The sequence below is a fragment of the Carassius carassius genome, chromosome 1 (genome assembly GCF_963082965.1).
Source record: "Carassius carassius chromosome 1, fCarCar2.1, whole genome shotgun sequence".
Classification (NCBI taxonomy): Eukaryota; Metazoa; Chordata; class Actinopteri; order Cypriniformes; family Cyprinidae; genus Carassius; species Carassius carassius.
Window position 1 is genome coordinate 14,046,487 of NC_081755.1, and position 27,097 is coordinate 14,073,583.

The 27,097-nt window shown below is 39.6% G+C and overlaps 2 protein-coding genes across 2 annotated transcripts in view; both read right to left on the reverse strand.

Annotated features, from left to right (window-relative positions):
* Positions 1–8,521, reverse strand: part of LOC132128221 (cytolytic toxin-alpha-like) — a 38,566-nt gene extending 30,045 nt beyond the window's left edge. The window contains exon 1 of the mRNA XM_059540166.1: positions 7,912–8,521. Within this exon, the coding sequence (XP_059396149.1) occupies positions 7,912–8,521 (610 nt within the window). The remainder of the gene's footprint in view (positions 1–7,911) is intronic.
* The window catches only part of LOC132147032 (zinc finger protein 271-like), a 220,253-nt gene that overhangs the window by 150,344 nt on the left and 42,812 nt on the right, over positions 1–27,097 (reverse strand). The gene's annotated exons all lie outside the window — the stretch shown is intronic.

Here is a 27,097-nt window from a genome sequence, read left to right on the forward strand (position 1 = left end):
TGGAACTGTTCCTCAGGGGGTCTATAGTGCGCTGTCTGATGTGATACTGTAGCTGACGTCTGAATGGTTGCAATTTTATCTCTAATAGTATCGATTTTAGAAGTAAAGTAGTTCATAAAGTCATTACTGCTGTGGTGTTGGGAAATGTCTAAATAAATACCTGGGGTTATGTTTGTTTTCTTCTAAAAGAGAAGAAAAGTAATCGGATCTAGCAGTTTTTAATGCTTTTCTGTAGGATATGTTACTTTCCCGACAAGCAATACGAAATACCTCTAGTTTTGTTTTCCTCCAGCTGCGCTCCATTTTTCGGGCTGCTCTCTTTAGGGTGCGAGTATGCTCATTATACCATGGTGTCAAACTGTTTTCCTTAACCTTCCTTAAGCGTAAAGCAACTTTATTTAAAGTGCTAGAAAAGAGAGAGTCCATAGTTTCTGTTACATCATCAAGTTGTTCTGAGGTTTTGGATATGCTAAGGAATTTGGATACATCAGGAAGATAACTTAAAAAGCAGTCTTTTGTGTTAGAAGTGATGGTTCTTCCATACTTGTAACATGAAGTAGAATTTACAATTTTGGCTATATGAATTTTGCAAAGAACTAAATAATGATCTGAAATATCATCACTTGGCTGAATAATTTCAACACCATCAACATCAATTCCATGTGACAGTATTAAATCTAGAGTATGATTTCGACAATGAGTAGGTCCTGAAACGTGTTGTCTAACACCAATAGAGTTCAGAATGTCTATAAATGCTGATCCCAATGCATCGTTTTCATTATCAACATGGATATTAAAATCACCAACTATTAAAACTTTATCTGCAGCCAGAACTAACTCGGATGTAAAATCACCAAACTCTTTAATAAAGTCTGTATGGTGCCCTATATGAAGTACCATTACTTCAAACGAGTTATACTTGTAGCCTGCCCTCTGAGAAATCCTGAAAACGTTGTTATAAATTGAAGCAACACCTCCACCTATGCCTTTTAGACGCGGCTCATGTTTATAACAGTAATCTTGGTCGGTGGACTCATTTAAAATAATGTAATCATCAGGTTTTAGCCAGGTTTCTGTCAAACAGAGTACATCTATATTATGATCAGTGATCATATTATTTACAAAAAGTGTTTTCGTAGAAAGGGATCTGATATTCAATAAGCCAAGCTTTATCATTTGTTTATCCATATTGCTTCTGTTTTTTATTTGTTGAACCTCAATTAAATTGTTAATCTTAACTTGGTTTGGACGTTTTTCGTATTTTCTAGTTCGGGGAACAGACACTCTCTATAGTGTGATATCTAGGAGTCTCTATGTGCTGAGAATTAACTGACCTCTGTGACGGGAGGCAGCTAGCAGACGGTCGGTTTAGCCAGTCTGTCTGCTTCCTGACCTGGGCCCCAGTTAGTCAAGTATAAACACTAAGACTATTTGCCATATTTCTAGAGAGAAGAGTGGCGCCACCCCAGGAGGGATGAAGACCATCTCTTTTAAACAGGTCAGGTCTGCCCCAAAAGCTCGTCCAATTGTCTATGAAACCTATGTTATTCTGTGGGCACCACTTAGACATCCAGCCATTGAGTGATGACAATCTGCTATGCATCTCATCACCACGGTAAGCAGGGAGGGGACCAGAGCATATTACAGTGTCTGACATCGTGCTTGCAAGTTCACACACCTCTTTAATGTTATTTTTAGTGATCTCCGACTGGCGAAGTCGAACATCATTAGCGCCGGCATGAATAACAATCTTACTGTATTTACGTTTAGCATTAGCCAGCACTTTTAAATTTGCCAAGATGTCAGGCGCTCTGGCTCCCGGTAAACATTTGACTATGGTGGCTGGTGTCTCTATATTCACGTTCCGTACAATAGAATCACCAATAACTAGAGCACTTTCATCAGGTTTCTCAGTGGGTGCATCACTGAGTGGAGAGAACCTGTTTAATGTTTTGATCGGAACAGAAGAGCTGTGTTTTGACCCACGACTACGCTGCCTCACCGTCACCCAGTTGCCCTGCTGCTGGGGCTCTGTTTCTGGAACCGAACAATGTACAGGAATCCCTGAGCTAGACGCATCCAAAGCCGTATCTAGAGCCCTAACATTCTTACTGTCCTCAATTAAAGTTTGGATGCGTGTCTATAATTCTGAAATCTAGTATAGTTAGTCAGCCTAACTATTTCCCTGCATTTATCACATGTGAATCCCTCATCAGCGACAGAGATAGATAAACTGTACATGTGGCAAGAGGTGCAAGAAACAATGATAGGAGAAGCCATTACTCACCGTGCTTGATGAAATATTCTTACTGCGGTTGTTTGATGAACTTGTGAAAAACACTTTAAAAAACAGAGAGTGATAGTAAGATAAAGATTCTAGAGAAAAAATAAAATAAAAACAGCTACACGGAGCTACAATTAGCTACAGAAGGCCAACAGGAAGTAGAGAAAACACTGTCCAACAGCGACACCCACAGGCAGCGGATACATCGCAATTAACGATGTATCAATGTAACTTACTTTATAATACAATACAAATAACTTATTAATTCTCTAATTCTTTTTTATTTCCTCATAAATATGGCTAGTTAATTCACTCAATTCATTAAAATTATGATCCAAAATTATGAAACCAAAATACTTTTTTTCCTTCTTCAGTTCCAAGTGATTTTTTATTAGTATAATACAAGTGATCACATGAATGTTCTGCTGAGCTCTAAACAGCACATTCACACTAACATTACCTGTTAACTTAAATTGATTTAATAATGTGTTACCTGGAGTCTCTGTGTGTTCTTGGGAAGTTCAGAGATGAAATCTTTTGGTAAAGTCTTCAACTGAAGTCTCAAGCTCACTGGATTTCTGTAGTGATATTTATACTCAAAAGAAACTGGCTCTTTGCCCTCATGGACCCAGACTCTGCTGTCCCCTGAGAAGAGATTTTAGATTGGCACATCACAGCATTGTGAACCTAGTGCCTAGTTGGCTAAGGTTTTTTTTTAAGGAGAAAAAAAAAAGAATAAATAATTTTTTTTTGAATTGTAGGTTCAGAAAGTCTCCAAAACTATCATACAATACTAAAATAATATATTTTTTGTCTCATTTTGTGATAAGAAGCCACATCAGTTCACAAATGGAAGTTATTTCAATTACTCAACTGGCACTATAATGTAATTTTGGAGTAAAATATGCTGCTATTCTCATAAATTGTATTTTGATGTTGTGCTAAGCTGAAAATGATTAGCATTTTACTCTCAACTAAATGAAATCACATAGAATGATCTTTTAAAAAAAAGTCCAAATGCTTAATGAACTCTGCATTTTAATTTGAGTATGCCAGTAAGGCATAAGTTGTGTTGTTAAAGCTTCACAGTATTTTCTCTTTTAGGCAGTCAGAGATGCCAGAGAAAAACAGAGTTTTAGTTCTTGTAACTGTTGTATAAAATTGTGGCTAAAAAGAAAGTAAACACAAAATAAGCGAAGTAAAGATTAATATGACTGGCAATGATAATCATGGTGTGAAAAATCTGATATGGTGATAGCCCTTGTGTCATCCAACAGCAATCTGATGTTTGCCAGGCATTACTGGAACTTTCAGTTTTACCGACAGATGAGACCAAAATAAAAGGGGAACAAACCCTTTATGTAAACTGTAAAAGGTCATTTCATTACTTATTTTGACATTTTGCATTCTACCTATGGTGGATTTAAAGAAACTCCTCTTTGAAAGAGTTTGTTTTACTGTTAATATGTAGCTAATTTTCTGCTTATTATTGAACTTGTTACCTGTGACAACATGCAGGGCTGCATTTCCCAAAAAAAAAAATAGGGTTTAAAAACAATTAAACAATTAACCAGTGCACAGTAAAGAATTCTTAGTTATGTAAAACCACAGAAAATTAGAGTCTTAAATTAAAACATGAAATTAAACCGACAAGCATAGTATAAACTGCTACGCCAGCTTGAATCCCGTCTATTATGTAGAATGGCATTTAGCCATCGTTAATGTCTTCTAATCCAAAAGTTTCCATGACCATTATCATTAAAAGTGACAGTGAAAAAAAAAACTGGAACTGTATTCTTCGTGTTGTTCAAGTTGATTCCATCAAACTATCACATTTGGGTGGACCTGGAACGGCCCATGTGTTGATTGAAATGTATCCCTTCATTGCCTGAAGGAATGATTTTTGCAAACCGGCAGCTGTCATGACCTGGTTGAGAAGAGGCCTAGACATGTGGATCATTAGATGCTTTGTGATACGGTGATGCCTCATGCTGATATGTATCTTGACATATGTATCATGACATTATACATCAGAGTTCCTCAAATCCAATCCAGTCCTGTACCATACTGTAACCTAAAAGAAATGAGCTCTTTTACTATTCATATTCAAGTGTGCTGAAAATTATTAATGCGCATGCAAGGCAGGGAAGCACCCACGTGATCTTTTTTTCTGATAATGAAATAGCTTAAAATTGGGGTGCCTTACATACATGAGAAAATATATCTACAGAAAGCTTGAAATGTCTACTTTTAAACGGACCAATTTTAAAACAAAAGCAAATACTCTCTGATTATGCGCATCCTGTGGACATGAGAGTCAGCACAGTAAATTTCATCCTGCAGCCGACAAGAAAACATTAGTTTATTAATTAACAATTAAAATGTCTCCTTTTTCACAATTATTAGGGTACTTATGTGGCAAACATAATGCATGTTCTTGAGCTCATTATGGATAAGACTGTTAATTTAATATAAACGTGTGATTAAAGTGAAGTGACATACATCACTCAGAATTCATGCTTTGCATTTTCCCATCCAAAGTGCACACACACAGCAGTGAACACACACACACACACACACACACACTGTGAACACACACCCGGAGCAGTGGGGAGCCATTTAAGCTGCAGCTCCCAAGGAGCAGTTGGGGGTTCAGTGCCTTGCTCAGACTCGAACCCACAACCCTAAAGCTGGGGAACAATAGTGTGTAAAGGAGGGGGAAGAAATGGAAGGAGAAAAAGGGAAAAAATGAGGAGAAAAGAGAAGAAAGGGACTTTTTTGCCTCTAACCTCCGAAGTAATGTTTAAGGAAGTGTATGTTTGCAATAAATTATAAAAAAAAAAATATATATATATTTTCCTATACATCTATATGGGAGAAAGGTTGATCACAAGGTTGCCAGTTCGAATCCCACTGTTGCCAGAAATTGAAGTTGTTACTTTATTCTGTAAATTGCCATTTTTCGTCAGTAAAACTCACATAAATGATGTCCACATTAATTAAATTAGTTCTGAAATGACAAATGAACATTTTATTAACTCTATATTAATGATTGTTGATATGTTATTCACAGTTCTGAGTCGTTGCATTTTTAGTTTAAATATATTTCTGTTGCAGTTATTTTCTAAAAAATTATAGTAAAAAATAGTCAATTTATTTCTGAAAGAATTCTTAAATACAAAAAAAAGAGTTATTTAATCATGACAAAACTTTTATTTTTCAACCAGAAATAGACAATTATTGTAATTGTAATTCCTTGAATCGTTCACATTTTTATTATTTTACTTATAATGTTGCATATGCAAAAGAACAGAAAACAGCAAAATAAACATTAATAATATTTAAGGCTCTTGTGCATTTATTGCAAGTGCAAAAGAACGGAAAGCACAGACCATTACAAAAAAATACTCTTGTTTAGACTCTGTGAGCGCAAAATAACAGAAAACACAGAACAATACACATGAATAAATGTTTAAAATATTCATGACTCTTGTGCATTCTTTGCAAGTGCAAAAGAACAGAAACTATATACATAAATAAAACTATCCAAATGTCCATGGCTCTTGTACATTCTTTAAAAATAAAACTCACTTGTGAGGAAAAAAGGAAAAAGATTTTTTTTATATCCTCCAACCACTGCTCCTTTGGCACAGCCTCTACAGAGGGGCAGTATATAATGCCCTTGTATTGGCTATGCCCAGTCTCCGCTGTCCTGAACTGCCCACATTTTTTGCACGTGTTGTGCTGAACTTTGCGAGTCAGCTTTCGAACTGAGGCAGCAGGAGGGGCAGAGGAGAGGCTGGCCATGAGAGCCTGTGGAGCAGCACCTAGGAGAGACCCTGTTAGTCCCTGTGAGGCTATTGGTGTCAGCAACACCAGTTGAGTACCTGGGGGTGGAGCATGGAAGAGTTGTCGCTGGGTTTGAGGTCTCTCAGCTGGCGGTGACAAAACCACTGTGGCTGAAGGTTTTTTCCTCTTCCTCTTTTTCTGTGCCTGGCCCATGGTGCTACTGGGCAGTTGGTATTGGTGAGCTGGGCCACAGCTGGGCGCACATTGGCAGGGAGTAGAGGGTCAGCCGCCACAGACAAGCGGCTAGGCAGTTGAAGCCCTTACATCAATACTGCACTGTCCTGTCTTTTAACTCTCTTGTTGGGCTACTGAACCAATGTTGTGTGTCTCACATCTACCAGCTGCAGGGTGGTCTGCTGCATAACAGCTGCACTGGCAATAATGCGCTGCCTGATTTTCTTGTTGTCCTCCAACATGAGGACCCACCTGGACACTGTGCTTGTCCCCTTCTTTTTGGGACTCTTATGGATGGTGCAGAGCTTTACAAAAATGGTCTCTATCAGGCGACAACAATCTGGCCACTGGGCAAGTAGGGTTGTGGTGGTGAGTGCGTGCCTCTTCACATTTTCCACCCCAGGAATGAACTCCTGCCTCTTCTTGGGGGACCTGAACCTCACTGTGTCCAGCCTGCTCTGGTGTCTGGTAGCAAACACCACCCTTTGCTTATCATAATCAAGCAGGTTCTGCCAAAGAGCAACTGTATTGCTCACCTAAGTAGAGAGGACATATAATACATGGCATATGAGAAAACAAAACATGTTTTGCATTTAACATAACAGATTGCATTTAAAGTTACAGTATGAATTTCAACAATAAAACATAATTACATAAAAACAGTGTGTAGTGGCTATTTGTCCATATAACTTAAAACTAATAATACCAAACTTCTCAAATGGCCACTGAGGCTACGTCATGGGTTAGGCTTTACGCATGGTTAGAGGTACCAAAATAAACTAATGTCCATACCAAAAGATGAGTTCGCTGAGGTTTATTTACACATATAAGCAAGCTCACAGACATTTCCTGCTGCTTCTCTCACGCTGTGGTAAAAAACCATATGCCCTCGCAGCCCTCCTGGTTCCTCCCACCTTGACCTATTTATGCAAATTAACATAGCACCACGTGACCAATAAACGACAATGTAAATAAACAAAAAAATAAGCATAAATGCAAAATAAAGCAAGTTAACCTTTAGCAAGAAAAGAAAAGAAATAAATTAAGACTATAGCTTAAGCCAAAATAAACAAAGTGCAAAAAAGCTCCAACAACCCAGCCCCTAATTGTGACGGTAATTTACCCACAATTAACCTTAGCTTTTAGCACAAAGGAGCTATTTCCTGATTATAACCTAAGCACTAAGCTTGAATCTTGCATCTTCAGATTTTCCATACCTGCAAAAAACAAATAGATAGAAAACAGAGATAGAAGAGAAAATGAGATGCATAGTCAATTGTTAGCCTCCAAGAGAAGACAGAGCTTGGTTATTGGTCTGTCCAGGATGCTGGTCTTCGTTTGGACCTTCACAGAGCGGACCAGTCCTCTTAAGTCAGCTGTGGTACTTAGAACTCTGCCCATCATCCATGAACCTCTTGGAGCTGTAGCATCAGCGATTACAACAATATCTCCTGGGATGAAGTTTCTTTTTTGCTTTGTCCATTTTTGTCTTTCTTGCATTACAAGCAAGTACTCTGATGTCCACCTTTTCTAGAAAAGCTCCGCAACGTACTGCACTTGCCTCCATCTCCTCTTAATGTACAGGTCAGATTTTTCGAACAGACCTGGTGCCAGAATGGGCTTGCCTTTCAGCAGGAGAATGTGATTTGGAGTGAGCGCTTCAAAGTCATTGGGATCTTCTGAGACCTTAGTTATTGGCCGGTCATTGAGTATTGCTTCTACCTCACAAAACAGTGTTTGCAGGCCTTCTTCGTCCAGCAGTTGATGTCCAACAACAGAGGTAAGTACACAGCGCACAGAGCAAATCAGACGCTCCCAAACGCCACCTTGGTGAGATGCAGCTGGGGTGTTAAAACTCCACGTCACTCCTTCCTGCACAAAAGTCCTTTCAATTTTAGAGTGATTTAAAGCAGCCAGAGCCTGCCTCAGCTCCTTCTTCGCACCAACAAAATTCGTGCCATTATCTGACCTCATACTTGTCACAGGTCCTCTTCTGCAGATAAATCTTCGCACAGCATTGATGCAGGAGTCTGTGTCGAGGGAGTGCGCCACCTCCAGATGTATTGCGCGGCTGCTCAGACAGGTAAATATCACTCCATATCGCTTCAGCACAATTCTCCCTCTCCTCACATCCAATGGTTCAAAATAGTCCACTCCCGCATTTGTAAAGGGCGCGTTATCAGGCACAACTTGTTCCTCTGGTAAATCAGACATTTTCTGTTCTCCAAGTTTTCCTCTGTACCTTCTGCACACTGTACATTGTGATAGAATCTTCCTGGCCGCAGAGTTGGCATTTATAATCTAATACTTCTGTCTCAATCTGTGCAGCATGTGATTGCGTCCAGCATGTCCAAGTTGGTAATTGATGTAACGATATGATCTGAGAAACATGCAGATCCTTCGCCGGGATCACAGGATGTTTTACCTCCAACGGCAGAGCAGATTTAGACAGGCGTCCACCAACTCTGAGGATGCCATCTTTGATTGAGGGGTCGAGGCGATACAGAGGGCTGTCTTTGGAAACAGTCTTTGGGTCGTGTTTTAGTGAGGAAATTTCACTGCTGAATCTTTGGTTTTGTGCAAACTGAATTATTGCCTTTTCGGCTTCCTCCAAGCGCTCTGGTGTCAAGCTGATTCTTCCAAGTGCGGCTTTGAATTTTTTAAGCTCCTTTTCCACATTTTCATTCTGCTTGACCACATATTCTTTCCTCTTTCGGCTCAAAAGTAAAAGTCTTTCTTTCAGCTCCAACAACCAGGCCACTGATGTTTTAAGCTTTCTCCAGGATGAGAAATAGTGAATGAGCCGATTGAGGGAATTGTCACTGTGTGTTGTAACAGCATTCACTTTAAGTTCCCTTTTTCATCAGATGGGATGGAACAGGAGTCCAAGTCGAGTTTTGGCCATTCGGTGGAAGACAAATGCAAAAAGTCTGGTCATTTTAGCCATTTTCCTTTCCCAAACTTCTGAGCTCTTAGTCCTCGAGATGCTTCATCTGCAGGATTATCTTTGGTGTTTACATACCTCCACTGATCTTTGTCTGTGGCTTCTCTTATGGTGCTGACACGGTTGGCAACATATGTGTGAAAGCGCTTTGTTTCATTGACGATGTATTTGAGAACAGTAATGCTATCAGTCCAGAAAAATGACCTTTGCAATGGCAACTGTAGCTCCTTCAACAGCATTGTGTTCACTCGAACCGCAAGCACATCTGCAGCAAGCTCAATGCGTGGGATGGTTAGTTGCTTTAGAGGAGCAACACGAGCCTTGCCTGTGATGAATGAAACATGCACATTGTCAGTGCTCTCCAATCTTAAGTATGAAACAGTGCCATATCCTGATTGACTGGCATCTGAAAAATGATGCAGTTCTGCTTTAACTTGTGTTCCAAAGTTCTTGGGTTTGATGCACCGTTCCACTTTAAATCCACTCATATGCTGAAGTTCAGAGAGCCACTCAGACCAATGTCTGGAGACAGCACTGGGGACTGGCTCATCCCATTTGAAGTTCATTCTACACAGCTCCTGTAACAGTAACTTGGCAGGGATTATGAAAGGAGACAGAAAACCCAGTTGATCATAGAGAGAGCTCACCACAGAAAGGATGCCCCTCCTGGTGTGTGGGGAACATTCTTGCACTGCAGTCCTGAAGCTGAACGTGTCTCCTTGAACGCACCATTGCATCCCCAGAGTTCTTTCCACAGGGAAATCCATGTTCTCCAAACCCACTGCTCTGATATTGATGGGAATAAGTGCAAACACATTTTGGCTATTTGTGACCCACTTTTGGAGATGGAAGCCAACCTTTTTACAGAGAGATGTTAGTCCATGTTTGAGCTTCACTGCATCTTCCTCTGTCACAGTGGACTTGAGACAGTCATCCACATAGAAATTTGTTTTGACTGTGCTGAGGACGTCGGGTGAGTATTGCAGTGCATTATCCTCAGCAGTTCTTCTCAGTGCATAGTTTGAGCAGCTTGGAGAGGATACAGCTCCAAACAAATGCACGCACATCCTGTATTCCTCTGGCTCCATTGTAGCGTCTCCATTGGGCCACCATAAAAAGCACAAGAAGTTGACATGCTTGTGTGGGACCCGGACCTGATGGAACATGGCGTTGATATCAGCCATAACAGCGATGGGCTCTTCTCTAAACCGGAGTAGGACACCAATTAGCGTGTTAGTGAAGTCTGGACCCTGCAGGAGCTGGCTGTTTAATGATTTACCTTTGTAAGTACAGCTGCAATCGAACACAACACGCAGTTTCCCTTTGGTTGGGTGATGTACACCATGATGGGGAATGTACCACACCTTTCCTTGTTTTGGAGTGGGCTCATTTGTGGGAACCTTTTCTGCATATCCTTGCTCCAACATGTTGTTGAGGAAATCAATATACTGAGCTTTGAATGAAATATCTTTGTTAAATCTCCTCTTCAGGCTTTGGAGTCTTTGTAATCCAATGCAGCGATTATTTGGCAAAACAGGATCTTCAACTCTGAAAGGTAAGTCAATATAATAATGTTCATTGTTAAGCACTGTTGTATCCTTCACAATTTTCATTAATTTAATGTCTTCTCTTGACATCTCAAGTTGTTCATCATATGTTCTTTCAGCAAAGCCATGATTGTACTGCTGCACCAACATATTTCCCAAGTGCTCCACAGATATATGATTAGCAGTTACAACAGTGCATCCTAATTTGACACCAGCACCTCCAGAGTCTCCAACACGAAGATGACCCAGCCAACTCTGGTCCTCACTGCATACGGTCCACCACATTGACTGTTTATTAGTTCCCATGGCTCCAAAACTTTGGGAGAGTCAGTTCCAATGAGCAAGTCCACATCTGCATCTACTTCATGTAGCCTAATGCTACTCAAATATGCCCACTTGGCAACATCCTCCTGACATGGCACATTGACTTTGGATACAGGCATTTCTGTCTGTGTCAGAACAGATGGCAACTCAATAAAATCCTCGGTGTCAAAACCAGACACCTCCAGACCAATTATCACATTGGTATTAATGGTTTTAGTCTGTCCCATTGTCCTTAATAGTATGTTACAGTTTTTACCTGATACTCCGAGCCTTTCAGCCAGACTTGCAGTGCAGAAGGAACCAGAGCTCCAAGGGTCCATGAAAGCGTAAGTGTGCACAACTTTATTACTTTTCTGACTTTTCACCTGCACAGCCACAATGGAGAAAACAGCAGTATCCTCTTCACCAGCCCCAGTATGACCACACGTCTGCTGCTGGTCGGGTACAATGCTCACAGTTTCTTTGGAGGTTATCCTTGAAGTATCCTCCTTCTCCACATGCAGGACAAATGGGTGTTTCCTGTGACACACTTCACAATCCAAACGACTCCTACAGTCTTTGCTTGTGTGTCCATATTTCAAGGACCCAAAACAAACACCTTTCTCATTTAGAAAGTGAATCTTGTCCTGTTGTGTCTTTCTTTTAAACTGAAAGCATTTTTCCAGAGTGTGATTGGTGTAATGGCAGAACAGACATTTGAACTGGTTACTGTTAGCTGTTAAGTTTTCCTTTTCTTTATGTCCATCCTTTATTGCATTGATGCTGGTGGCAAAGGTACCACTTTTCTTTTTCTGCTTAACTTGAGTAGATAGCTTTGTGTGGCTGGCTGGGAAAACATCATTAATATTTCCAAACAGCGGGTCTGAAACTATTTTGACTTGTTTTTCAATAAAATTTACAAAATCAACAAACACTGCTCTGCTTCCAGTTTGTTCCAGTATGTCACATGCCACATTTCTCCACTTTTCCCTCAGTTTGTATGCGAGTTTCATTAGGATTGTCCTGAGGTTAGCAGGCATGTCCAACTCCTTCATGTACTTTATATGATGTACTATACTGGAGCAACCTCGAAGGAACAAAGCAAATGACTGCAGAGCGTTAACATCCTCAGGTTTTATTGAGGGCCAGTTGTTGATTTTGTCCATATAAGCAGAAGAGATTTTGTGTTCACTGCCAAAATGTTCAATCAAAAGTGTTTTTGCTCTTTGGTAACCAGGTTTAGAGGGCAGATGCTGACAACTTCTTACAATGTCTCTTGGTTGCCCCCTAGTGTACTGTTCTAGGAAGTACAAACAATCACTGAAATTTTGACTTTTATCCTCAATACAATTTTCAAAGGCTCTGAGAAAAGATTTGAAATACAGAGGATCACCATCAATGACAGGTATATTTCTTATAGGCAGAGCAGAGGCTGTGTTTTGTTGGACCAACAGGGCAGTAATTTCATTTTGACGCTGCATGATGTTCAAATTGTCCGGAGAGTTGGTGGATTGATTATTGTCATGAGCATTTTGCAAAACCTGTGGTCGTGTACTTTGTTTTTGAGAAAAAGGAATGACATTAGGTATGGGTGGTTGTATTACAACATGTTTGGGTTTAACACCAACAGAGACAGAATTTAATAAGCAACTGGAGGAAGATTCAGAGTTTTCATTGGTGGGCCCAAAACATTCAGCATTTGGATTTAGTTCATATTTTCCTGGGACTTCTGACCTTTCCAAGTAAGAGTTCATGCCATCTGATGTTGTAGATGCACATTTTGACACTTTAGAGCCACACTTTGAATTTATTTCCAGAACCTTCAATTTTGCGTTTGTCACCTTTAATTCTGCATCTAGAGCAAGTTGTTCCTTTTCTCTCCTTAAACGTTCCCGTTTCTTCCATAATTCCTCTTGGTCTTTTTCCTGTTTCCTTCTCGATTCTTCTTGTTCAAGTCTTACTTGTTCCTCCTGCGCCTCCAAAACGTGCCTTTGTTTTAGAGCAGCCATGCGCTCCTGTAATGCTGCTTTATCTCCGTGCGCTATTTTTGCAGATGCACTGGATGAAGTTCTTGACAGTTTAGAGCCAGCTTTTGAGCGCGCTGCAGAACCTTTATTGGATACACTGTCCTCAGGCCTAATATCAGTTTGATTATCAGGTGGTTTGATTGGAAGTTCATATGAATGGCCTGCATTTGATAACCACCCTTTGACATCATCAATAAAATTTGAAAACAGATTTTCCTTTTGTTCAAAATATTTATCTTGTTTTTCTTTTTCATCCTGAGGTATATTCAGTGACACAAATGACAAATGATGTTGTTTTGCCTCATTAACACATGTTATCATTTGATCCAAAAGAGACTTGACTGCGTCAATATTGTCTGCAGAATGCATCAATTTATCAATTTGATTCATGCACAATTTGGCTTGTCTGCATTTTGTCGATCTCTTTTCCTGACACGTTTGCATGAAAAACATCATTCCTTTAGCAGTAAAACTTGTGCGCCTCTTTATCAAAAGCGCCGTGTCACTTGTGGCTTTGGATGCAACGTCAGACATTTTTACTTTCTATTGATGTTGACCAGGTGCACACACAGTTATTTTCCAAGGTTGAATAAGGCACGTACCTTGCGGAATTTTGTTTGCAGCGGTGGTTGCCTTTGCGCACGGTGTTGAATGCGCGCAGTGATTGTTGTTGCGCGCGATCATGCGCGTCACCTGTGAAGGCTTTGGGCCAGCTTTTGCGAATCTAATTGCAACAAACATCAATCCTCCACTCCGTAAATGCAGCTCCAGCACTCCAGTAGCGTCACCGTTATCCAGTACGGTGTCCAGGAAAGCTTTACACTGTCGGATGGGTCGGATTACTTGATGTTTGTGCTGCATCCAGCCGCGCCTCCGCCACTCCTAGGCCCAGCGTCATCTCGAGCATCCAGGTGCGTAATCCACTTTCAAAGGGGTAATCCAGCAACCAACGAGTCCAATTTCCAGGTAAACCAAAGATATACATCCAGGGCTGCGAGGGCATATGGTTTTTTACTAATTGTAGTGGCTATTTGTCCATATAACTTACAACTAATAATACCAAACTTCTCAAATGGCCACTGAGGCTACGTCATGGGTTAGGCTTTACGCATGGTTAGAGGTACCAAAATAAACTAATGTCCATAGCAAAAGATGAGTTCGCTGAGGTTTATTTACACATATAAGCAAGCTCACAGACATTTCCTGCTGCTTCTCTCACGCTGTGGTAAAAAACCATATGCCCTCGCAGCCCTCTTGGTTCCTCCCACCTTGACCTATTTATGCAAATTAACATAGCACCACGTGACCAATAAACGACAATGTAAATAAACAAAAAAATAAGCATAAATGCAAAATAAAGCAAGTTAACCTTTAGCAAGAAAAGGTTAAGAAAGAAAAGAAATAAATTAAGACTATAACTTAAGCCAAAATAAACAAAGTGCAAAATAGCTCCAACACAGTGAATAACTGAACATGGCAAGTTAAATTTTATGTGTATGTCTTACAAAATATATACCTGTTTTCAGATTTTATAAGAATCATTTTGATATTTGTAATACAAATGTCAAAGTGCTGATGAAGTGTGATAAAGATTTAACAAATATTTGTTTTTTCAGCAAGATATAAATATCAGGTGCTCTACATTAACGCTTGTCCGCTTGTCTGGGACAATTGGATTTTGTGAAGGGGCAAGTGAAGGAGAATTTTACTTGCCCGACCGGACAAGTAACCTGATAAAAATTTTAATAACAAGCTATAACTAGAGCAGCACCGAAACTTTGGCGAGAATGAATTTGATGTTATTACTTTCAGTGTAAACAGTGACTAATAACGGATAATGTATTGACAGTATCAAGGTCGCGTCAGTTGAGGCTCATGCAGCCGTTCTGACTCGCGGAGAAATCAAAACTATAAGCAAAACAGCACACACAAAGAAACATGAACATGAAAATTACTGCGGTAAAAAAATGAATAAATTTCAGAGCAACACACAACAGTCTTTCGTTCCTATATGATTCAGCATTTTTTACCAAGTCAATGATTCAGTGAGCCATTTATAAAAAAGGTTACTTGCTTCATTTATTGAATGAATCAGCCATTTGAATGAATCGGTTAAATCAATGATTCACTCAGTAAGACACTGACTTGTCACCACCTAATTTCAAATTTGAAAATATCATTGAATTTTTTCAACATTTCATATTTTTATGTAAAAAAAAAAGTAAAACATTAATCTAATAACATTATTTATCCATTTGGACAGATGACGTTGGTTGATACTGATTTCATTTGAATAGTAACAACCACAGTGTCTTATTATTCTAACTTAATGTATTGATCACATGTAAGAATTTGACATAAATGGAGATGTACATTTAATCAGTTTAGGAAAACATTGTCCTTCATAAAGTTAAAAAGTGTAACAGCAATCAATTTAAGGCAAATATCAAAAATATGTTGATTAAAGTAATACCTGATAGAGCTCTAATGAGACTGCTTCAGAATAAATTACATTTGTGGCACAAAAAAAAAATCTAATTTTTTTTTTCTAAATTTTTCTTACTCGGACAAGTAAATCAATCACTTACTTGTCTGAAGGACAAGCTCATGTCAAAGCTTAATGTCGAGCCCTGAATATGCTGATTCAGTAAAATCAGATGATTTCCTGTTCAAAATAATTTGACTGAATATTAGGGAATTGAGCTTTGTTTACTTATGATGTCATGAGCAATCGAGTCTCCTATATAAATCAGTCTGAGTGCACATTTAACAAGGTATTTACGTACCACAGACTCATCAGGAGATGCTGATGCTCATGGCGAGGAGGGGGCAGCCGGCTGGGTGGAGGAGGGAGCCGGAAGGGCAGAGGAGGTTCTCCAAACATAGGTTCTTTAATCAAGTAGTCAGGTTCACTGGTAACTTAAAGAACGTTTTGTTGTTACTTTCAACAAAGCATCAGATGATGATGTCCTACCATTGGCAGAAACATAAAAGCATTTCTGCCATAATTGTCAACAAAGTGTCAACTGTGCCTCTGGAAGTACTAGACGATAGGATCAAAGAATCTGTTAAGGAACTGTTCCCTCAGCTTACCAGCATACAGTTGTCAACTGCTGTACCATACTATGGAACACGTTATTCTGCTGGAATGATCATCCCATATGGTTCCACTTGAAGGCTCCCTGATTTAGTAGAGATTTTCCGTGATTTGACCGTGATTTTCGAAACTGAGGGCCAGATTGACCCTGCTCTGGGTGGGGGCGCGCACCAAGGTTCAGGCCGATCGCCACCGGTCGAAACCTCCCGTCTACGTCGCAGGTCAAAAAGTGTGGCTTTCATCTAAGAATATTCCTCTCCGATTCGTCAGTAATAAGCTTGTGCCCAAATTTATTGGCCCATTTACTGTCACCAAAATTATTAGTCTGGTGGCAGTCCGCCTTAAACTCCCTCCGGCGTACAGGAGAATTCATCCGGTGTTTCATGTTTCTAAATTAAAGCCCATTTTTCATTCACCCATTAATCCGCCGGTCCCGGTCCCCCCGCCGCATCTCGTAGACGGGGAACCAGCTTATTCGGTTAAACGTATTCTGGAATCGAGGCAGAGGGGACGAGGATTTCAATACTTGGTGGACTGGGAAGGTTAATGTCCAGAGGAGAGGAGTTGGGTTCCTGCTAGAGACATATTGGACCACTCCCTTATCGATGATTTCAATTGGCGGGTAGGTTCTCCTAGGGGAGGGGGTACTGTCACGGTTCATGGTTCAGTGCGTTCATCTTGCGTCTCTGTCTGATTGTGTGAGTCTGTTAACTAGCAGCAGCTGCGGTAATGAGCACCAGCTGCATCTCATTTGCGCTGCCTTTAAGTTTGGCTGGCATTCCTGTTCGTGTTGTTGGTTCATTGATTCTCGTCTGTCTTTCTTTTGTAGTTGTGCTCCTGTCCCTCCAGTTGGGATTCTCTGGACCTTATTCCTCGCCCGCCTAGGATTCCTGCACTGGGTTTGAGTTGCTGCTGCTTGAGTGGTCTGGATGTGTTTCATCTGGGGTTATGCCATCGTCTTCCTACATTCTCATTGCTGACTGTCATCATTGTGACACAGTTGGCATCCTATATTGTGGAGGCAAAGCGCATGGTTACACTGAAAAGACACATTTGTTGCAGTATACTGTAATAGTAAGTAGCTTTATTGCTAAAACAACTGCATTTGTGTAAGACAACTGTAATTAGGTGAAAACTTTCAAGCTATAGAACATTTGCATTTTCAAAGTAGTTAGCACTGTAGTTAGTAGTCTGCCATTATCAATCAGAAACACAGATTTCTATGAGTGTCAGTGACCTTTTTTTAACCAAAGGTAACCAAACATGGATTCAGCAGCCCTCAGGGTAATCTTTGACCACAGGATAGAGAAGCTAACAGTGCCATCTGGAATACCTTGGAAGACTTACACTCAGCTGTCAAGGAGGCTTTCAATATTACAGATGATATCAGTCTTCAGTATATGGATTCAAATTTTGAGGACTTCTTCACTCCACGACTCATATTCGACACAGATCCACCATAAAGGTTGTGACAGCCGCACCAATAGTTCTTACTTTGTTTCCACCCAATGAAAGTTTCACTGTCTGTGATATCACAGACCAATCCCTTGATACTACCTCCTCTGCATGTACTACCATACAGGACTCCCATGACATATGAGATTCCTCTGCTAGCACAGTCATCCTGTCTCAGAATAACAGCCCAGAAAGGAAACCATGGCCAAAAGAATCAATTATTTCACATTTCTTTGTGGAGACTGAAATTGTTCTTGAAAGCGCCAGTGAACTTTACAGAAAAGATGGGACAGTGCTAACTACCCTAAAAGTCATGTCAGACATACTGTACTTGAAAAGCCGGCTCAGTCCATTTACACACATACTGCATATGCATCCATTTTGCAGATTCTTTCCGTTGCTGAAGCACTTGTAAAGGCACACCCATGTCTGAAGGATCGAGGGAGCTTTTCAGGCCTTTATGCATGGCATACAAGCATTAAATATAAAATGGCTAACTATCGAACGAAACTCGAAAGGTTTTGCCATTCCTGAGGTCACATGCAATGCTCTAAAATACAAACATCTAGATGACAGTAAGTCTGTGAAAAATGTTAAAAAGCCAAGAAGAGCTGAAGTCAACTACCTCCCATCTTTCCCAGTAGGTGAAGATGAGAAAACTTTGGAAAAAGAACGAGAAGAGCTGGTGTCAGAATTTAAGAAGAGCAAAACAATTAAAGGATGGTAAAGGAAAAGATGAACAAAACATTTGCACACTGTTGACACAAAATCATTAATCAATGTCCAAGTGTTCAAAACATAAAGGAACAATGGCCAGCTCTGTTTCATCCTTCTCAAGTGAGTTACCAATCATGTTTAGAGTTTAAAAGGAACGTAATGTATCTGAAAACCCCCTCCCAAAACATTGTATGAAATAAATTTTTCTCTCATTCCATATTTCAAGTGATTGCATTTTAACGAATAACTACTGTGCAGCTCGAAGCTATATTTATATCCTCATTGGACCTTCACACATTCCAAGCTGCTGACACTATTTTGTGGCAAAGGAGGAGCACTTGGAGAATGACTGAAAACTGAGATGGAACTACTGAAGGTACAGTTTATAATGACACATGCAAGCCAGTGTTACGGATCACTCGGGAGGCTGAGGAGTAACAGATAGAATAGTTTATTAAACAGACACAAGCAGAGGAGCAGGTAGTGAATCAGAATCAGAATCAGAATCAGAATGAGCTTTATTGCCAGGTATGTTCACACATACAAGGAATTTGTTTTCTTGACAGAGCTCCGCAGTGCAACATAACAGCGACAGAACAAAAAACACAATAAGGAATAAAAAATACAAAAAAATACAAATAGGTGGGTAAGGATTGACAATATACAAATTGACAATGTATGGCAGGTATATTAAAAAGAGCATTTATGTATGTACATGTATATTATGTGGAAAAATTGTAACTGTACGCTAAGTATGTGTGTTTGGATAAATAAGTGTATGTGTATATAAATATAAATATAAGTAGTATAGTGTGTTCCATGTATGTACATGTATATTATGTGCAAAAGATTTACGTGTACGCTAAGTATGTGTGTTGGATAAAAAGTGTAGTGTATATAAATATAAATAGTGTAGTGTGTCCCACAGTTATTATCAGCTGTTCATAAGATGGATTGCCTGAGGGAAGAAACTGTTCCTGTGTCTGGTCGTTCTGGTGCTCAGTGCTCTGTAGCGTCGACCAGATGGCAACAGTTCAAAGAGGGAGTGTGCTGGATGTGAGGGGTCCAGAGTGATTTTAACAGCCCTTTAGCTCACTCTGGATAAGTACAGTTCTTGAATAGATGGGAGGGTTGTGAAGGATGAGTGACAGGATGGATCCGTGCAGGCTGGGTGAAGAAGTCCAGTGGTGAAGGTGAACCACACACACGCACACTGGGGATCTGGATCTTCGGAGAATCGCTAGAGAGAGGTAAGTAGAAGAGGAGTTAGTCCCAAGAGTTACAGGAAAGCATACAGGAAAGACCTTGTCGCGAACATGACCGGACATCGATTGAGTGCGTGTGTGGTTTTTATGGTGCTGAGGTGATTGGGTGGTGATGAGGATCAGGTGGATGTGATCAGTATTCCGGTGAGGGCATGCGTAGTGATTGAGTGGAGGTGGAACCTGGCGTGTTTGTAACAGTCAGTTGGTTTAAGGGTGAGCGGAATTGTTTATTCTTGTTTTTTTCTTTATGATCAGCAGGTAGTACTTCCCAATATACAGTTGAATTAAATATTTAACGTGATAATAATTGGGTACTCAAACAAAAAAGCTTACAAATGCATTTACATTATGTGACAACATGAGGTTGTTTTTGTTAAATTTAAGTTAAATTTCTTGGACTTTCACAGAAAATATTCAACAAGTCATGTTTATTTATATACGTTAAATTCAGTGTTGGGGTAACGAGTTACAAAGTAAGGTATAACAGTAACTATATTACTTTCTTGGGCAATGAAGTAAAGTAACCCATTACACTAATAATATTGGTAATACACTTCTTTACTAGACTATAGGAACACGCTTTCCTGCGTTACACATGCCGTGTTTGCCTGTGTGTAAAGTTCTGGGCTGGGTTTCCCGATAACGATTGATCTTAGCGTTTAAGAGTTTTTTCTACGAGTAACATTATGATCATTTGTTATTGTTTGACGTGCATTTCCCAACAATGCACGTAAAGCAATCACACAGCTGTGCTTCAAGTGCTACGTAGGAGTCACTCTCTGTTTGTCAAGTGCTGAAATGTCATCTTACAAGACAGTTTCATCGGGCGCATGCGCCTGGGCCTAAATTAACTTCTGGTCTGTGTTGTGTATATTGGTCTGGCTGCGGTGCCTTCTACAAACGCAGTTAAAGTCAAGGTGATGAGTAGACTGAAGTTGGGCTCAGGTGGTTGTGATGTGGGATGTGTTTCCCATACATTTATTTATTCTTGGAGACTTGCCACGATTTTAAAACTAAATGATTTTCCAAAAGGCTTTGTTGAATAAACATGAGCACGTACTGCTCGCTTAATAATAATAATTCCTTACATTTATATGTTTAAATATCAAAACGAGACACAGGTGTTTCTATATCACTGTATTTCTGAAGGAAGACTTGCATGTCATATGCCTGATAAAGCAGCATTTGTGAGCTCAGCGCTACTTTGTTTACAGCTGTTATTTCTTTCATGTTTTATTTTTAATAGTAAATCCCATTTAAAATAAAGTTTGCTTAATTTTCAATATTTAAAAGAAAATCTAAATGAATGTTTTATGCCTTAATTTGATAACCAGAAAAATGTAAATACACAACAGAATTTCTGAGGGGGAAAAAAAACATTTCATAAGGCTGTTTTAAGAAAAATGCATTTAAATAATTACACGCGCTAAAAAAAATCTAACATATGGTGAAGAAAAAAAAAACATTTCATAGAGCCCTAAACATTTTTTACTTTTAATAAATTGCTGTGAAAATGTATAAGTGTTATGATTTAAATTAAGCTCTGAGAGCTTTGGAACTTGACATCTTTGTAGTCAGGAAGTTGATTCAACTACTAGAAAAGACTGGATGTGAATATCTTGATGTATGGAATAAATAGAGATATGTAAACACATACCTAAAATAAGTGGATATGCACAAATTTAATATCTTTGCAGAATGTTTTCATTTACTTTGTGCTTGCTTTGCCTGGGATTATCATATAAACACATATGATAGCTTGTTGGAAAGGTGGGGTTGTGCTGAATCCAATACCAAATATGTAAATATATGACAAAGAGGAGTGTTCTGTCACTCAATGTATGAGGTGTCCAAAATGAAAGAACACTGGACAAAATAGTCTCAGGTCCAAATCACATTATCAGTGGTGAGAATAATGTTGACAAATTCATTGTTACTGCAAAGTAACTTACATTAGTTAAGTGCTGATCTATATTTATGAAACATTTAATAATGATACATTTCATAAGGAACAGTATACTATACAATTCATATGAAACACAGATCCAATTGAATCAGGTTAACATTGGAATGGAACACCTTTATTAAAATATTGTCGCTGTCGGGCGGAATCCTTGCATGTCCAAATTTTGTCTATTTCATATTTTTTCACAAATTGATGCTATTGGTCAGTCCCCACGTGGTAAACAATCTGAAGTGTTGAAAATAGATTGAGAGCAAATCTCTTTACTCCATTGGACACTTCAACTGTTTGAGAATCCTCGTAACTCCATCTCTTCTTCACTCCGCGGCAGGAGCTTCCACTGCATTTTGTGTCCTCAGGATTTAAAGTTGCAACGATTGAGAAATCCTCGTCGAGCAACACATAAAGCAAGCCTTAACTCTGATTTTAAATGTTTTAACCACTTCAGCTGTTATTTTGATTTTTTGAGAATTAGGCATATGCAATATTGAACCCACCGGTGGGTCCCCAGAGTTGATGTGGTTAAACTATGATATCAGTTATTGATGTATTTGAAATGTCTACTTATTACTAGGCAAGGCAAGTTTATTTATATAGCACATTTCGTACAAAATGGTAATTCAAAGTGCTTTAAATAAAATAAAGTAAAATAATCATGAAGAAAAATAATAACAAAAATAAAACAAGCAATTTTAAAACTTAAAATGATAAAAAATTTACTTAAAATGAATTTAAAAACAGTTAGAACATGATTTTCATAAAATAAAATAAAAAACAGTAAAAATATAGTGCAATCAGTTCGGACATTGCACAGTGCTCATTCAATAAATGCACAGCTAAACAGATGAGTTTTAAGTCTAGATTTAAATGTGACTAGTGTTTTAGCACATCTGATCTCCTCTGGAAGCTGATTCCAACTGCAGGCAGCATAGTAACTAAAGGCAGACTCCCCTTGTTTTTTGTGAAGCCTTGGTATTTCTAACTGAATCGATCCTAATGATCTGAGTGGTCTGTTAGGTTTATATTCAGTGAGCATATCTGAAATATATTTCGGTCCTAGGCCATTTAGTGACTTATATAAAAGTACTTTAAAATCAATCCTAAATGTAACTGGAAGCCAGTGTAAGGACCTGAGGATTGGTGTGATATCCTCAGATTTTCTGGTTCTAGTCAGAATCCTGGCAGCAGCGTTCTGGATGAGCTGCAGCTGTCTAATGGTCTTTTTGGGAAGGACTGTGAGGAGCCCATTACAATAGTCCACCCTGCTGGTGATAAAGCATGAATAAGTTTCTCCAAGTCTTGGCTGGAAACAAAACATCTAATTCTTGCAAAGTTTTTTACATGATAGTATGCTGATTTAGTCACTGCTTTGACATGACTACTGAAACTAAGATCTGTCTCCAGAATCACACCAAGATTCCTGACTTGATTTTTTGTTGTTTGACCCCTAGAGTCAAGGTATGCATTCACCTTGAAAACTTCATCTTTGTTTCCTAATGCAATAACTTCAGTTTTTTCCTTGTTTAACTGAAGATAGTTCTGGCACATCTAACTATTAATTTCATCAATGCATTGGCAGAGGGAGTCAATTGGGCTGTAGTCATTTGGAGATAAGGCTAGGTAAATCTGGGTATCATCAGCATAGCTGTAATAGGCAATTTGGTTCTTTCTCATCATTTGACTTAGAAGCATATACAGGCTAAACAAGAGCGGTGCAAGAATTGAGCCTTGTGGGACTCCACATGTCATGGACCTCCACTTAGACTTATACTCTCCTAGACTCACATAATAGTATGACCTGAACCATTTGAGTACCATCCCAGAAAGCCGGACCTAGTTTTCCAGTCTCTGTAGAAGTATGTTATGATCGACAGTACTAGGGTTATTATTAATAGGCTTATTATACGTGTGCATTGAAGTTTTAAAATGTATCTAATTTCTGATTCTACTTCTATTGAATTAAATGTTTTGGATACCAGCATAAAATTATTGTTTTTATTATTATTTTACTCGAAGTTGGCACTGTGCATGTAAAATACTCCAAGTAGGCTAACAGGTTTTATTTATGGGAGAAAAAAGGTCTGTCTATTGGCGCCAAAGATAATAAGCCTATCTTTGCATAACTCTGTTTTTTTTTTTGACAATAACAAATGAAAATAGTTAGGTTATGTACCTTTGAGTAGGCTTGTTTTGTTAAAAATCGATAGCTGTAATGCTTCGGAAAGGAAGCATTACATATTGCATACTGCAGAAGGAAGCCTGTGAACCCCGAAGGTAATTTCGCGTTCAGATTAGGCTAATTTCCACCTATTACAGCCTAGTCACCTCATCGTTTTTTGTTCTGCTTCACTTTTATAGCTCTTAAACTTTTAAAATAGAGTTTAGGAAGATGTATGTAACCACAGTTACCTTTGGTTAACTATTGAAGCCTTTTCTCTTGTCAAAAGGCTCAACGCGACCGCCGACTTTGTTTGCGGCAGATTAATTTCCACCTTAATTTTTAGATTTTTCCTATTGGATGTTTGCGTACGTGACGTGACGTAAGCAGTTAACAGCTCACCATGCCCTTGGTACGAGCTACCACGCCCTTGGCAGTATCAAACCATCTTGTTCCGTCAAAATCACTGTAGTGAGTCATGAGTTGGAATTGCGAGTATTGAAAATGATCAGAGTATTTTAGCATCTATTTAGAATAGCATTTATATAGTTATTTAGATTATTTCATGTAGCCTATGTCGTTAATTAGCATAGTTGTTAGTGTAACCTTAGTATTGTTAGAAGCATAGCTAGTTAGTAGCATAGTATTGCATCAGTTAGGATAGCTTCAAGTTAGCATAGATTTATTTACAGTGGTCAGGATGGTACGTGCTGGTTGCAACAGCACGGACTGTATAGTTTTCCAGCAGACTTGAAAATTAGGCGCCAGTGGTTGCATGCACTTGGCCTGAAAGACTGCGAGTTCCCGCCTAGAGCTGGAGTGTGCAAACTGCATTTAACGCGGGATTGCTTCTCCAATGCAATGGAGGTGGAAATGGGCTTCTCCACACAGCTCACGCTGAAAAGGGACGCAGTGCCTTACTCGGAGACTGGCCCCATTCTCTCTTGCGCGGCTGCTTCACTAGCATCATCGGATGCCGATCGCAATGCGGGAGTTAAGACCGCAGTTTGAGCCAGCGGCTTGAATTGATATGGCTCAGGCCCTGGCCCTGTGTCCACAGACAGCTCGACATCCTCCACTTCAGGTGAAGGTGGGGGAGAAAAGTCCTCTACTTCAAATGAACGCTCTGTTCCAAAGCTACTTGCGTCACTAGAGTCACTCTCCATTTTAGTGACTCTGACAACAGCTGTCAATTAATCGGTCACTGCAGGTCTCAGGTTCACGCCCCACCCGCTCAGCCCTGCCCTCGGTTCATCCTCTCTATCTCCGCTGTGCTCTGCCCACTTTTCAGCATTTTTCAAATATTGCCAGTGGGTGTAGTCATGCTCTGATCAGGGGTTTAGTTACCCTTTAAAGCCTTATCTCTTGTCAAAAGGCTCGACGCGACCGCAGACTTTGATGAACACTGCTGGCAGCAGCGACGTCTGTGTCTGTATCATTCTTATCAATGAGTGCTTCTTCTGGGAGCCAGAGAAAAGAAACCAGTGTGCAACCTTCAAGGACATGAAAACATCAGTTGGAGTCATCATATCTAGAAAGGTCCACATGGAATCAGACGTGCTCTTTCGAAGATTACTGGCTGTCTCCAAACAAAGAGAGGTGTCCATGGAGACTGTGATGTCTCACGAACTCGCAGCTGTCCCACCCTCTTTGTTTTTTGATGATGGAAGCATGAAGACAACAGCAGCTGCCAAGTGTTAAAGAACCATCAGCATTTATCATTGATGGCATGGATCTTCTTCAAAGTCTCAATGATTCAGCCTTTCAAACGTTCAATGACCTGGGTGAGTGTGTCTGGAAAAAGATCGCAACTTTAATGGGAAAGGAAGGTAACAGCTGTATCGTTATAGTGGTTGATAGATGTGACCACCAACACTCAATCAAAGATTTTGAAAGACAAAGAAGAGGCACCAAGATGGGCATCCTTGCACCAACCTAGATGAGCTGAGTTACACACTAGCATCTACCACAGATTTGTCAGCAGCAAATCTACCCCCAACAGAAGATGGCTTCCAGCAACATGTGCTGAGTGCCATGTACTAAACAGCAGTGTGCCATCACAGCCACCTGGCCAAACCTCTTCTCTTGATCTCAGTTGGTAGAGGATGGAGGCTCAGAGAAGGTGGCTGCATTAAATCTGTGATGTTCCAGAAGGCACCAGCACCTAAAGGAGTTAGAGACCTCACTTACCTCTACTGTAAAGACGGAAACTGCACCGATGCCACCAAATGCCAGTGTCTTTCAGTGGGCTTGACCTGCACATAGTTTTGCTCTTGCCCTTTCCCAGACTGTCCAAATATGACCCACTTTGTCACTGATGACAATGTGGATGAGTGGTGTGTTGCAGTTGTAAAATCATGGGGGGTTGACCCCAGAATGTTCCAAGAGGGTCTGGCTGCAGGCTTGCAGTTGCACTCTCAGACTTGCATTCTCAGACACTTGTGCTTCCGCTAGCGACGTCACTTGCAGTCTTTATTTTTTATTTTATTTAATTTTTTTATTACTTTTTGTTTGAATTTCCCAACATTTTATAAGAGTAGCCAGGTGTCGAAGACAAGAAAAAATAAACTAAATTACAATGTCACTTGCAATCGCTACTTGCACTCTCTCTGCTACCTGTGACGTCACTTGCAATCAACACAAATCGTGCATGTTGCCAGTGGAGACAAGACGCTGTGGTGGTGATTAAACGATTAAACCTAACATAGTGCTATAACGTACATGGTCCTGCAGGAAAAAGACAAGCCCGTTAAATCCGTGGCCAGAACATGAACGTTTGCGCAAAGTCTCTCGCTAAGCGTAGAAAAAAAACTTAACATGGCTTAATATATTAAGATGCTATTAAATTATCAAATTAAATATACAGTTCATTAATATAAGGAATATGCATATAGTATTTTCCTCACATACCGTAAAATGTGGCATAATGGACTAAGATGATAAAGGCCAAACTCAATATGCTTCTCTACATTATTAAAATACATAGCTAATATGTACAGGCAAGAACGTGATCCCAGAATAAACGCAACATGCAAAGTTTCGTGTTAAGCATTTTTCCATATAGAATAAACTGTCTACAACTTGTTTATATCACTGGCTTTGTCCATTAACCTACAATATGTGTTTTATTTATAATGATTTTCTATAGGAGGAAAACATTTAATGTACAATTTGCCTGTACGGAGTTGATTCTTTTAAAATCACTTAATGCATAATGCCCGTTCATATTTGCTGGTCTGTATAAACGTTGAGTCAACAACAAGACATATAGGCTAGGCCTACTGAATTGTCTTTATCATCTTAGTCTGTTATTA